The sequence below is a fragment of the Octopus bimaculoides genome, chromosome 8 (assembly GCF_046866305.1).
Source record: "Octopus bimaculoides isolate indiv1 chromosome 8, ASM4686630v1, whole genome shotgun sequence".
Lineage (NCBI taxonomy): Eukaryota > Metazoa > Mollusca > Cephalopoda > Octopoda > Octopodidae > Octopus > Octopus bimaculoides.
Window position 1 is genome coordinate 39,397,304 of NC_142935.1, and position 14,100 is coordinate 39,411,403.

The 14,100-nt window shown below is 35.5% G+C and overlaps 1 protein-coding gene across 8 annotated transcripts in view; it reads right to left on the minus strand.

The window, feature by feature from the left end:
* Positions 1-14,100, minus strand: part of LOC106883850 (uncharacterized) — a 64,486-nt gene that overhangs the window by 44,562 nt on the left and 5,824 nt on the right. For all 8 annotated transcript variants that reach the window (XR_016242851.1, XR_001411166.3, XM_089356360.1 and 5 more), the window contains exons 2-7: positions 9,007-9,133; positions 6,672-6,895; positions 5,275-5,455; positions 2,743-2,874; positions 2,174-2,268; positions 1,068-1,162 (exon numbers count right to left, since the gene is read on the minus strand). Coding sequence is in view for 6 of the 8 variants with exons in the window: in XM_089356360.1 (XP_089212486.1) it covers positions 1,068-1,162; positions 2,174-2,268; positions 2,743-2,874; positions 5,275-5,455; positions 6,672-6,895; positions 9,007-9,133 (854 nt within the window). In the remaining 2 variants the exon portion in view is untranslated. The remainder of the gene's footprint in view (positions 1-1,067; positions 1,163-2,173; positions 2,269-2,742; positions 2,875-5,274; positions 5,456-6,671; positions 6,896-9,006; positions 9,134-14,100) is intronic.

Here is a 14,100-nt window from a genome sequence, read left to right on the forward strand (position 1 = left end):
ATTTCCAGCACCATTACAATCCTTTGTCACCTCCTTTAATAGGTTCAGTCTCTTGAGAAGTCTTCACCACTTCTCATGACTTCTTAAGTTTCCCTTTTCCACAGCTTTCATCCACTTTGAATGGTTGGTACTGTAGTGAGACATTGTTAAACTATTTTTTCACTGGGGTGTGAGTTAGTTACGCTCAAACAGATGCTAATAAGGTAGGATTGGCATTGTACGGATTTGAGCAACAACTTCTGCCCAGGGCTAGAATACACCTTCAGGTAAAAAGTTAGTCCAGTTGCTGCTAGTGCGCTCGATGGTCAACCATGTTGCTTTAAAGCTCTTCATTCTGTCAGCTTCATCTAAAACATGGAAAGTGATATATTTTGCTTCCTTACTGTTTTATTTCCAGAATGATTGACAAATTATTTAAGCTATCCTGAGCAACTTTGTTTCTTCTTTAACAAGTTCTTCACTCGACATTCCAATTATTGCTTCAAAGAGTTTATTTAATCAGTATTTCTGGCTTGCAGAATTTTGTCCTTTTAGCAATACTAGCATCCAAATTATGGAATCAATATTCATATTTATATTTGTGGCAGCTGAATCCAGTGAAATATATAGTAAGTGAAACCTGATCCATTCATGTTTTTCACTACTGTTAACAAAGAAATATTTAATCTAAATTGGTTATATGAATAGAAAATGAGGACTATATTTTTTTTTCATTTTTAAGCCTATATGATGCAAAAGATGTTTAATCCTTTTAAAGGCAAACCGTCTTTGACTGACCTTGGTTCTGTGATTCAACTTTCTATTTCAAAGTGATGTAAGTTAAAGCCTTCCGTCAAAATTTCAAGTTAATTAACCAGTTTAATAACAACAAAGTTAATTCACTGAATTCTTCATTTTTTGAAAAATTAATTCCAACAAAGATAATGCATTTCAACAGAAGTATGATAACGAAAGGGTTAATCTAGACTACAGCTAACAGCACCTAATCCTACATTTGTAGATTTGACAACAAAAACACACATATTCAAACTTAATCCATAAAACTTTAAGAGAAATTCAGCACTTACCAGCCAATAATAAGTTCTAAATTATATTTATTGTCTCGATCTCCAGAGCCAAAACAAGGGTCTCTAAAATTTATAAAACTAGGATCTCCAGCTTTCTGAAAGTGAGAAAAAGAATATCACATATAAATAAATAAATATATATATATATATATATATATATATATATAATTATGTGTATTTCTTCTATCTTAATGAATAAAAATTCTTCTGATAGAATAAATGGGTTAATAGAACCAATGTAGCAAAGAACACAAAATAACTGTGGTTAGCTCCTGTTTTTAAGGCAGGAACTCCTTGAAATTTTGGGTATTTGAGTATATTTAAGAATTTAAGGATTGGAGAAATGAATCAAGTCATAACCTTATACATCTATTGTTTTCATAATCGGTCATAATGTCTTACGTTTAAGATGATTCCCATGCTTTCCCTGATGAGAAGGTTACAATTTTAATATCAAAGATCCCTATGGATCACACAGGTTGTAATCCTTTGAAACATATGTAGGAATAAAGTATGCAATTATAACATGCGTTTTCTCCAATCCTTAAATTCTTAAATATATATATATATATATATATATATATATATGTATATATATATATATATATATGTTGTAGATTCAGATTAATCTTAACCCTCTCAGACTTGGCCCCTTGTGTCTAAGTTTACCCTTCACCTGGGTTCCTGAGCAAAAAAATAAATAGTTGCATACAGCTCAAGAATAACAATTGCAGACAAACTAATGAACAGAATCACAAAAGAATTCAGGAGAATAACAATAGTAGGCCTACTTCTCAACTACTGTATTTGTTTACTCGAATCACTACTGAATCTACTAGAAGTAGATGTCAAATACCTACAAACCACTCTAAATTTGTTCTCTATATATAAAGGTCAAATTTAGAGTAGATTGTAGGTATTTGACATTTACTTCTAGCATAGGCGCAGGCATTCCAGAGCCCTTAATTATAATTATATTTTTATAATTAAATACTTTAAAAAAATATTTCTATTGGTAAGTAGCTTGCTTCCCAACCACATGGTTCCAGGTTCGGTCCCACTGTGGGACATGGTAATGGTCAAAATAAAAACAAGATGAAACTTACCGGGACATTCACGATTTGGACTGCAGGTTGTTGTCTACCCGCAATTTGGTATGCAGCAATGAACATGTATGTAGCAACCCAGACAACATCGAAGACTGTAAGTATATATATATATATACATATATATATAAATAAAAACAGAACTACAGTACATGTTTAACAAAAATTGAGTTGAATGACATTTTTCACTCATAATATTTTCTTAGTATTGTTATACCTCGAGACAGTCATTTTTTTTTTTTTTTGCTGAATAAACACATGCACTATATGTCCATTGTCTGGAAATCTTTTGTCACACATCTGTGACCTCTTCAGGAACCCTTTCCACCCACATGTATCCTCCTGCTCCACCTAATCCATTCTGTCCTATGAATGGACTAGGTGAAGCAGGAGGATACACGTAGATGGAAAGAGTTGCTGGAAACTTGTTCATTAAACTGATATAAATTATACCACAAGTTTAATACTTATTACACATACCTCATAGAATCTGCCTCTCTGGAATACAATAAAAACAAATCTAAAACAAAGAATTTATCCAATAATCAAAAACAAAGCTACTAACAAACCTTCATGCTGACCATCACCAAGGTTGTTTGGAGGTGGCCAATTTTTGGTAATTGTCAACTGGGGTTGATACTGTTTCAGTTCACCTGTTTTAGTTCCAACAACTAACTGTTTGCCTTTAGGACTCCAGCATACTATAAGACAAAACAGAAAAGAAGAAAAAAGTATTAAAGAATTATAAATTTTATTTTCTATTTTTCTTGCATTTTAAGAGAAACTCTTAATTTTTAATCAGAAACAGTCAGAAACAGAACACTAGACTGAATAACGTCATATGATAATTAGATTTTGTCCATCGATGATAAGAGTTCAAATTTCAGCAGGATTAATACTAATTATTTCAATCAGAAAACATAATTGTCAGGAGCAACAGAGCACTAGACTGAATAACATGATACAATGTTTAATTTCATCCCGCTTTGATCTGAATTAAGTTCTTGTTTAGCTTCTGGTCAGCACTGACCAAACAAACCTATAAAAGACATTTTTGTATAGCAGACACTATACTGTTCAATGCAACCATGTTAATGTAAGAGAGGGATGTAGCTGCTATTTCTAGCAGGTTAAACAATCATACTAGCAAGGGTTTTTTTCTATTGTTTTGTGTCACACAACTTGTAGGGAATGTATAGCAACAAGAAGAGAGTGAACCAGCTGTGATTTTGGCCCCTCACCATCATCATTTAATGTCCATTTTTTATGCTGACATGGTTTCTATGGCTGGATGTCCTTCCTAATGCCAACCACTTTACAGAGTATACTGACTGCTTTTTTTTTTTGTGCCACTGGCAGAAGTGAGGTTATTGAGTAACTTGCAAGCCAAAAAAAAAAGAAAATAAAAAGGGAAGAAGGAAATTAGAAGCAAAAGAAAAAGCCTCATTTAAATGGAGGAAGGGGAATATTTAAGACAGGGAGAAGGAGCAATGGTTCTTTGCCAAGTGTTGAGAAACTAAGGAGATCATCATTGTTTAACATCCGTTTCCCATGCTGGCATGGGTTGAATGGTTTGACTGATGACTGGCAAGCCAGGAGGCTGCACCAGGCTCCAATCTGAACTGGCAAGGTTTCTATAGCTGGATGCCCTTCCTAACGCCAACCACTCCGTAAAACAAAAATTCAAAAGTTACGTGTGCATATTCCAAGTCATATTCCTTGATTGAATAGCACTGTCCAAAGCTATCATCATCATCATCGTTTAACGTCCGCTTTCCATGCTAGCATGGGTTGGACGACTTGACTGAGGACTGGTGAAACCGGATGGCAACACCAGGCTCCAATCTAAATTTGGCAGAGTTTCTACAGCTGGATGCCCTTCCTAAGGCCAACCACTTGATAAAAATATTAACTCTTTAGAATTCAGATTATTCTGTCAAATGCAATGCTTAATTATTTATTTTGTTTTGAATTAATCATAACTTCAAAATTTTGATGATGTGACAGTTTATCTTTAGAATAACATTGTATGATAGGTGTGAGAGGCCAGATCTGGTCAGTTTGAACATAAGACAGGTAGAATATTTTTGCCAGATATGGCCAGTTTCAATGCTGACGGTTTAAAGAACACTAGTCCCAAAAATCAGTATTTGTAAGGTCTTGTTGTTTCCATGCACCTTCTTTATCTTTTAAATGTTTCAGTCATTAGACTGCGACCATGCTGGGGCACCGCCTTGAAGAATTTTAGCTGAGTGAATTGACCCCAGTACAAGTTTTTGTAAGCCTGGTACTTATTCTATAGGAGCTTTAATAAATGTTCATGAATAAACATCTGATATGTTAATATCATGCAGTACTCTGCAATCTTTTTACACTTACAGTACACTTACAGTCTTCAGCATTCAGTGGTATATCTGAACTAAAAGAATAGGGAAAAAAATTAGATTCAGGTTACACTGTGGCACACCAGTGTGCTACGGCATACCAGTTGTGGAGCACTGATATAGTGTCATAAAACACCAACCATTTCATTTGAAACATTTTTCTAATCTTAATGAAGTAAACAATTATGTTTTTAAAACCGATATTTGGTCATCAATTTGTAGAAAAGAGGTAGAGTGGATTTAAACCAGAGCCCAGTCCAATAGTTTGTATTGGGAAATATTTTATTGAACCCCCACCCTCCTTCAAAGGGATTTAAATTCTGAACACAGAAACACAATTACAAGGTATTTAGTCTAATGTTACACTGTTTCTGCCACTCTATATGGCCTTCAAGATGATAAAATTAGTAAGTCAATGAAGGATTGATTACACAATCACTCAACCTGCTAAAAGTAGCAGGTAAATCTCTGTGAAATTACACCCATTCATCATAAAGAAGCATAAAACACATTAGATAATGTAGTCTTAGATTTCACCAAAAAGACTGGATGGTTACAGCTGGAATGCATTTCTTCGGAATTTTAAAAAATTGTGGTGTAAAGAAATCAATCTCTGTTATATAACCCAAAGGCATTTCATCTAAAAATGTTGTAGTTTAAAATAGTCATCATTTAATTGTTACAAAATAAAATATGAGAAACTAAAAGCTCACTTACAACAGGAAGCACCAATAGACACTTCAGCAACCACTTTTATGTCAGCAGCGATCTTCAACATATTAACATTGCCATTTGAAAAGCAAACTGCAAGTAACTCTGGCATTTTAGGATTCCAAGCAAAGTCTTTCACCTGGATCCCAGGCTCCATGTTGTGAACTAGGAATGGCCCGATATCTCCCTGTTAAGAGAAAGGTCTGGTGATTAGAATAAATTCAGATTTTTTTCTCACCATAACAACTGAATAACAACATTAAATAAAACAGAATATGAGAAATGCATTTACAGACTTAGAAGAACAAAAATACATTTGAAGCATTAACAAAAAAATATTGATATTTGATTTAATTTAGTATTTTATAGAAATTTATTAAACCTAGAAACATAAATAAAACAAAGATGACTTTAACAGGATTTAAACTCAGAATGACTAATAAACCAAAAGCAAAGCTAAATTTTTTAAATGTCATTAGAAGATAAAGAACAGCATCAATGACTCCTTTTCGCTCATCTGAAAGCACTCCTCATTCTATGATACTAACTTCCTGTTTAAAAGTGATCTAAATGAAAACCTCATATCAAAATTTCATGTTTGTTTATGTTCCAAAGAAAGATATTTTACTAAATTCTTCATTATTTTCAAACTCAGTCATATAATGAGAGTTCATTCATTCAACTATGTCCTTCCCCTATAACTTTGTAGTCTTGAGCCAATGCCGGAAACCAGTTCAATTCACACCTGTAAATTATTTATAAGTGTGCATACTCTAAACACTAAAGCCAAAACTGCATATTCTAAACACTAAAACCAACTGTGCATGTCTGTCTACACACACACACACACACACACACACACCATCATAATAATACATGTGCTTTTCCATGCCAGCTTAGGATGCACAGATTTTTCTGATGCATTGCTTTACAGTTGGATGTTCTTCCTGTCACTAATCCTCTCAGTCACTTCTTACAACATGCAGAGACATGATGTAATTTTCTAATTCTGAGATACATAGAGTGTGTGTGCGTGTTTGTGTGTGCTTTTGTTCTTTCTTTCTGTGCTTCAATCATTGGCCTATACTGGAGCATTGTCATCAAGAATTTTAGCCATCTCGGAACAAAAGTTGAAGTCAACTGAGTCAGAAAAAAAATCCCAAAGGATTTTTGTCCAACACAGCAAACCTTGCTCTCCAAGCAGTTACACACACACAGTGGAGTTTACATGTAACAAACATTATTCACAAGGTTTTGTCTAAGGTGCAGTATTATAGAATCAAAACTAAGATACATGGTTGCAAAATTATCTTAACCACTTTGCCATAAATATAGACATAAACACAAACATACACACAGCAGTTTATTGCATTATAATTAACTAAATAGAGAAATTTACTTACAGGATTGAGGAATGCTTTTGTTTCAAAGAAATAAAGTACATTTGCAGCTGCCTCAACAACAACAGCAAGAACAAGATCATCACAACTAATTGCTACATTTAGAAGTTTCCCACTGAGGCTAAAGTTCTTGAGAAGTGGTAGATTTTCAACGATATTCTGGCTCCTTTGTTCAATATTTTCTTCGTCCAGTCGTAGAAGTACTGAAGTTTTGAAACCAAGCAAATCTAGAAAGTAAAAATAAATTAATAATTAAATGAAAAAAACAGTTATGGCAAACTTGAAGCTGTAAATATTTGAACTGTTAGACACATCTAACTTCAAAATCATGTGACTGCCAGGTGTTCCATCTTTTGTAATCTCATCAACTTTGCAGACTTTTGAGTCCCTTAGGACTGAGATATATGGCGCATTGCTATATTCGAGAAGACCCACCCATCACAGCAGAATTGAGATCCTAAAACCAAGGTACCATGTAAACAACATTGGTGTGGGTGCTGGCACCATGTAAAAAACGCCCAGTACACTCTGTAAAGTGAATGGTGTTAAGAAGAGCATTCCGCTACAAAAATCAACCAAAAATAGATTATGGAACTTGGTGGTGCTGCCCTTGACCTTGCAAGTTACTGTCAAGCCATTCAACCCATGCCAGCATGGAAAATGGATGATAAATGTTGATGAAGATGATTAGAGAGGCCTGTATGAACATCAATATGGGCATACAGGAAAAAGGAATGTACAGAGGCCCTTTCATTTATTTGACAGCAAGTCTGGTAAAAATTGGGGTCCCTGGGCAACAGCTTCGAGTGACCATGATTTAACATTGCATGGATGAGGAGATTCCTTTAGCAAAACCAACGAACATGTCTCTTTAGGATATTTTTCAAATTTTTCATCTTCCTTTTTGTGAATTTTTCTCCAATGCTGTTACATTCAACATTCATCTTTCAGATGCCCCATTCTTTTACAAATTCATAGGCTGTGTTTGAAATCAAAACAATTATTAACCAAATTTTGGATATTTAAAGTATTTGCATAAAATACAAGTTTAATAGATAACAGCAAAGGTGTATCTGCTTGGCCCTACTGTCCCAGATGTATTGTGTCTCAGGAAAAAATGTGTCAGTCATGGCTGGACTGCTGTTGACTGCTCAATTAGGGTCAACTGGGACTGATGAACAATATTTTTTTTATCCCAGTTAAAACGCTCACACTGCAATGCGTTTGTGAATACTGTGGTAATAATTACTGCTATTATTACTACTCAGTTATTTCCATCATCTCACCAGCCAGTCAAAAACAAAACTTTGGAATGATATAAAAACATGACTGACTCTTGATAGGCAAGTTTCACAATTGAAACAACTAATGACATATACCAGAAGAAGAGTAAAGCCTATTTACGGCCAATCATTTCCAGTCTTCTGTATTCAACAATGTCACCAGTTCAATAACCAGAATTACTTTAAATACATCATTAAAGCCTTCAAGAACAACGAGATTCAACTTCTTTATGGCAAATAATAAAATGTGTTATGCCTTTTACTTCCTCTGATAAAGTTTTCTAGTCCCCATTATCTAACCTTTGTCTGAACCTCTTAGCATTCAAATTACTCAATCAAATGTAATGCTTATTTATTTATATTGTTTTAAATTGATCATGCATTAACTCATAGATTTGAGATTTTGATGATGCGTTTGCTTATTTTTAGAATGACATTGTAGTCATTGGATCTGACTAGTTAAACATAAACAGGTAGGATATTTGGACCGGATATAGCTGGTTTAAATGTGAAAGGATTAATAAAGAATGACAGCAAAAATAAATGGGATAGCTTTTTGCCAGGAGAGGTCCTCAATAATGAGGCCCAACATTTAGAGTAAGATATTTCTAGTGGATTGCAGCTAGTGATAAAAGAAGGCTGGGTGTAATGAGGTTTGCTTGCTGAGTAGTGATGGTTTTTAGTGCCAAGCAAGTCATAATCCAGTAAACATATAATCAAAGGCACTTCAGTTGTAATCATACCATCTTTACAGATTTTTGTTTTAGAGCTTCATCATCCAAAATGTCTCTTCTTTTTTTCTTGGTAGTATGACCTGAGAGAGATTTGGCTATAATTTCTAACAAGCAGAGCAACATTGATTCATGCTAATGAATAGAACTTTTCTTTGGTAGTATAGTCAGCTTTGACTTCAAAAAGAATCAGAATAGTAAATAAAACACTGATGATTACAGCGTTGGCGTATAATTAGCCAATACAATTATCTCAGTGAATCACATTCAATAAATTTCTTAAAATTAACAATTAATAACAAAAACAGTAACAAAACTACTTACTATTTCCAAACCCTGCAAAACAAAGTCCATATTTGTTTGAACAAGTCAAGAGAGAATTTCTCTGCTTATGGGTATCGGCAATAGGTTTGAATAAACGGAATTTACACAGCTGTTGGAATTCAAAATCCTGTAATTAAAAATTTTTTTTTTTTTAAATTAAGAAAATCATAGCAAATGCATGTAAGTAATCAAGTTTGAAAATTTAACAAGACCACATGTTCATGCTAACATGAACAAAGATTTCCAAAAATATCTCACAACAAAAGCTTAACTCAGTCTACTTCACTTACATTATAAATTATTAAGTTGTACGGAAAGTTTGGAGTGTTTTTAAGCTAAATCTTTTAACGCTTCATTGAATACACCAAAAACATAACACAGTTAAAACTTTGGCATTGCTTGAAGTGATAGTGCATCTCTTCTTTGTTCCTGACTAAAAATAGATCTATCTTGCATTTCGGTTACCCTTTATTGACATTTGAAACAGATAACTAAAAATTTCATAATCATGTTGTAATGCTTTTTGTTTTTTAAAACAGGAGAAAATGCTGCAAAGACTTGTAAAAACATTTGTGAAGTTTATGGTGGTGATGATGTGGATGAATCAACAATTTGAAGGTGGTTTGCAAAATTTAATGCTGGAGAGTTTAGCTTAGAAGATGACAGTCGCAGTGGAAGACCTTCAAAATTGGATGAAGATGTTTTGAAGACAAAAAAATTAAAGAAAACTCAAATATCATGACAAGAGAACTTGCAGAGGAGTTGGAAGTCTCTAAAAGTATGGCTCATGAACACCTGGTGAAGCTAGGATACATTTCTCACTATAATGTATGGGTCCCTCACAAACTCTCAGAAAAGAATTGCTTGATTTGTTTGTGATTTGCTTTTGAAACAGAATGAAAACATATGGATTGTGTACAAAAATGTAACGCAAAAAAGATCCTGGAGTTTGCGTAAGGATCCTCCAAAACAGTAACCAAAAACAAATATCCATGCCAAAAAAGCTATGTTTTGTGTTTGATGGGATAATAAAGGCATTATTTATTATGAGCTTCTTCCACAAAACCGGACCATTAATTCTGATGTGTACTGTTGTCAGCTGGATAATTTGAAACAAAAAAAAAAAAAAAAAAAAAAAAAAAATCAAAGAATTGTGGCCTAAGATTGCCAACAGGAAAGGAGTAGTGTTCCGACAACAAAGTTACATGAACTTGGCTAGGATCACTTACCGCATCCACCATATTCTCCTGTTACTGCACCATCCAACTACCACTTGGTCTACTCTCTACAGAACTCATCACAAGGGAAAACATTTAACGCTTTAGGAGTCAAAATGCATCTAGATAACTTTTTTCTTCAAAACCAGTCAAATTTCATGTTGACGGAATATTTAAATTGCCTGATTAGATGGGCAAAGGTCATTAATAATAATGGAAATTATTTCATTGAATAAAATTTATTGAAAGGTGAATTATCTATATCCATTTTTGCATATTAAAAAGATGCTCAGAAATTTCCAGATAACCTAATAGATATTACACAACACTAAATTGTCTCTCTTCTAGAATAGTAACCAATTCAAACCATCACATCCATTAACACTTTTGTTATCATATTTGTTGAAATACACTGCTTTTGTCTCAATTAATTTTGAAAATGAAGACTAGTAAAATAGCAGTCATTATTAAGTTGGTGTTTAAGGTAGTGAGCAGACAGAATTGTTAGCATGCCAGATTAAATGCTTGGCAGCATTTTGTCTGTGTTTACATTTTGAGTTTATATTCTGCCAAAGCTGACTTTGTCTTTCATTCTTTCAGGTCGATAAAATAAGTACCAGTCAAGGCCCTAAGGTCAATGTAATCAATTAGCCCCTTCTCATCAAAATTCCAGGCCTATAACAGAAAGAATCATTAAATTTGATGTTTGGGGCATAAACATATCTGAAATTTTAATGGAAGTTTTTAATTCAAATAATTTTGAAACAGGACCAGGAGCAGTCTCAAGTAGGTTGGTATCTTAAGGGTTAAAACAGTAGGCCCAATGATCCCTGTTTAAAAGCTTCCTGTAGAAGACTTCCTCTTTTCTTTATGTCAAGACAGCATCATAGACAAAACTAATTTTAGCCCCCACACAGTTGTTCACACTTTCTTCTTATAAACAGCTTTTGATCAGTATGTACCAGCTTATTGAATTGCTGAGAAAATAGAAACACAATTCTCCAGCTAAAATTGTATATTGGGTTATGAGAACAGCTGCATAAAAGAGAGCCGATCTCTAATTGCAGAGGGAACCTGTGGAAGGAGTAAACCCTGGAAGACATGGGATGAAGTGGTGAGAAAGGATCTTCAGATGCTGGGCCTCACTGAAGAGATGACAAGGGACCAATTCTCTCTCTCACACTGTCTTGCAACACGAAATACCTCAAGTCTTTGGTCCTCATGGCGCAGAACATTGGCAAATTTCTTCGTATTTGCTTCCCCTCTGGCTAAATAAACCTGTCGTCCAGCTTCCTTTCTGGCAGTCTGATACAATTCCCTGCTACCAACGTTCTTCCAGTCCTTCCAAGCTTGTTTCTTTTGTCTAATAGCCCTGTCAACAACATTATTCCACCACATTATTCTGGGTTGAGAGGGGACTTTGTACCATCCACATATCTGGTCAGTGGCCCTCATATATAATACTAGCAGAGATACCTGACTTTGCCCGTGTCACATGGAATTGAATAATTATATTTTCTCTAATGACCTGGAATAGTTATGATTCGAAATTCATCAAAATTGCAGATTAAGAATTTTAATAACAGTCCTCTTCCTCTTTACACACGCTAACAAAAATTCTTATCATGACATATTTATCGCATACTACTCATCGTTATGCCCAGTTTCCAAAATCCAAATCTTATGAAACTTATTCAAAGGTTTTAGCTCCTGAAAAATGGAACACATGGAGCTCTAAATATATATATATACATATAATATATTTACATATATATATATATATATATATATATATATATATACATGCGTACGAACAGCCATGCTACATGGCAGTGAAACATGGGCTGTAACTGCTGAGGACATACGTAAGCTCGCAAGGAATGAAGCCAGTATGCTCCGTTGGATGTGTAATGTCAATGTGAATACCCGTCAGAGTGTAAGTATCTTGAGAGAAAAGCTGAACATTAGAAGCATCAGTTGTGGTGTGCAAGAGAGACGATTGCGCTGGTATGGACATGTGGTGAGAATGGATGAGGATAGCTGCGTGAAAAAGTGCCACACCCTAACAGTTGAGGGAACCCGTGGAAGAGGTAGGCCCAGGAAGACCTGGGCTGAGGTGGTGAGGCAAAACCTTCGTACATTGGGCCTCACCGAGGCGATGACTACTGACCGAGACCTTTGGAAATGTGCTGTGCGTGAGAAGACCCGGCAAGCCAAGTAAGATCGTTGCCAGTGCCCCTGGACTGGTTCTTGTGCGGGTGGCACATGAGATGCACCATTTTGAGCGTGGCCGTTGCCAGTACCGCCTGACTGGCTCCCGTAGGATTTTCGAGCGAGATCGTTGCCAGTGCCCCTGGACTGGCTTGTGCGGGTGGCACATAAAAGACAACATTTCGAGCGTGGCCGTTTTCGTGCGGGTGACACGTACAAGCACCCACTACACTCTCTGAGTGGTTGGCGTTAGGAAGGGCATCCAGCTGTAGAAACTCTGCCAAATTAGACTGGAGCCTGGTGTTGCCATCCGGTTTCACCAGTCCTCAGTCAAATGGTCCAACCCATGCTAGCATGGAAAGCGGACGTTAAACGATGATGATGATGATGATGACATATACATATAATATATTTACATACATATATATATATATATATGTATATATACACATATAATATATTTACATATATATATATATATATATACATATGCATATAATATATTTACATATATATATATATATATACATATGCATATAATATATTTACATATATATATATATATATATATATATATATATATATATATACATATGCATATAATATATTTACATATATATATTTATATATATATATATACATATGCATATAATATATTTACATATATATATATATATATATATATAATATATATTTACATATATATTTATTTATTTATGGGTTTCAGCCAAGTGGCTGTGGTCATGCTGGAGCACCACCGTGATTTTCTGTCTTTCTGCTTTGCTCTCTTCACGTTCCTTGCATGGCTCTTCTCCCCCACCTGATATGGTCCAATCAAGAGTTTTGATGGCACATTTGGTGTATAAGAGAAATTGACATCGCTGCCGTAAACTGCGTCTCATTACGAGCCATTGGTTCGTCTGGTATCGTGGAGAGGAAAGCGTCAAGTTTTGTCTTGAAGACCTCCACATCCATGTCTTGCATGTCTCTCAAATGTTTTGGCAGGGAATTGAAGAGCTGAGGTCCTCTGAAACCGAGGCTGCTGCAGTATCTCGTTCTTATGTGAGATGCAGTGGACGGCACCTTTGGCACCATGCAGTGGCGACCCGTGCAGGCATTCCTGTAGTATTTGATGCCAAAGTTTGGCACCAGTCCTTCCAGTATTTTCCATATGTATATTATTACATATCTCTCCCGCCTGCACTCCAGGGAGTAGAGACCTAGTGCCTTCAGTCGCTCCCTGTAGTTCATCTGTTGGACTGTGGCGATCTTTTTTGTATAGAGCCGCTGAATTGCCTCGAGTTCTGCTGTCCGCTTAACACTGTGTGGTGACCACAACTGAGAGCAATAGTCTAGGCGGCTCAGAACAAATATCTTCCATAGAGTCAACATGACTTTTTGATCCCTTGTACGGAATGTCCTCAGTATCCACCCTGCCAGTTGTCTGCACTTTGCTGTCAACTTGACAATGTGCATGTGAAATGATGCATCACTACACATGTTGATGCCCAGATCTCTTACTGTTTGTGGTTCTGGGATTGCAGTACCTCCAGGCCCTGTGTATGCCAGTTGGGAGGTATGCCAGCACGGGTCGCCACTGCCAAAGGTACCGTCCACTGCATCTCACATAAGAACGAGATACTGCAGCAGCCTCGGTTTCAGAGGA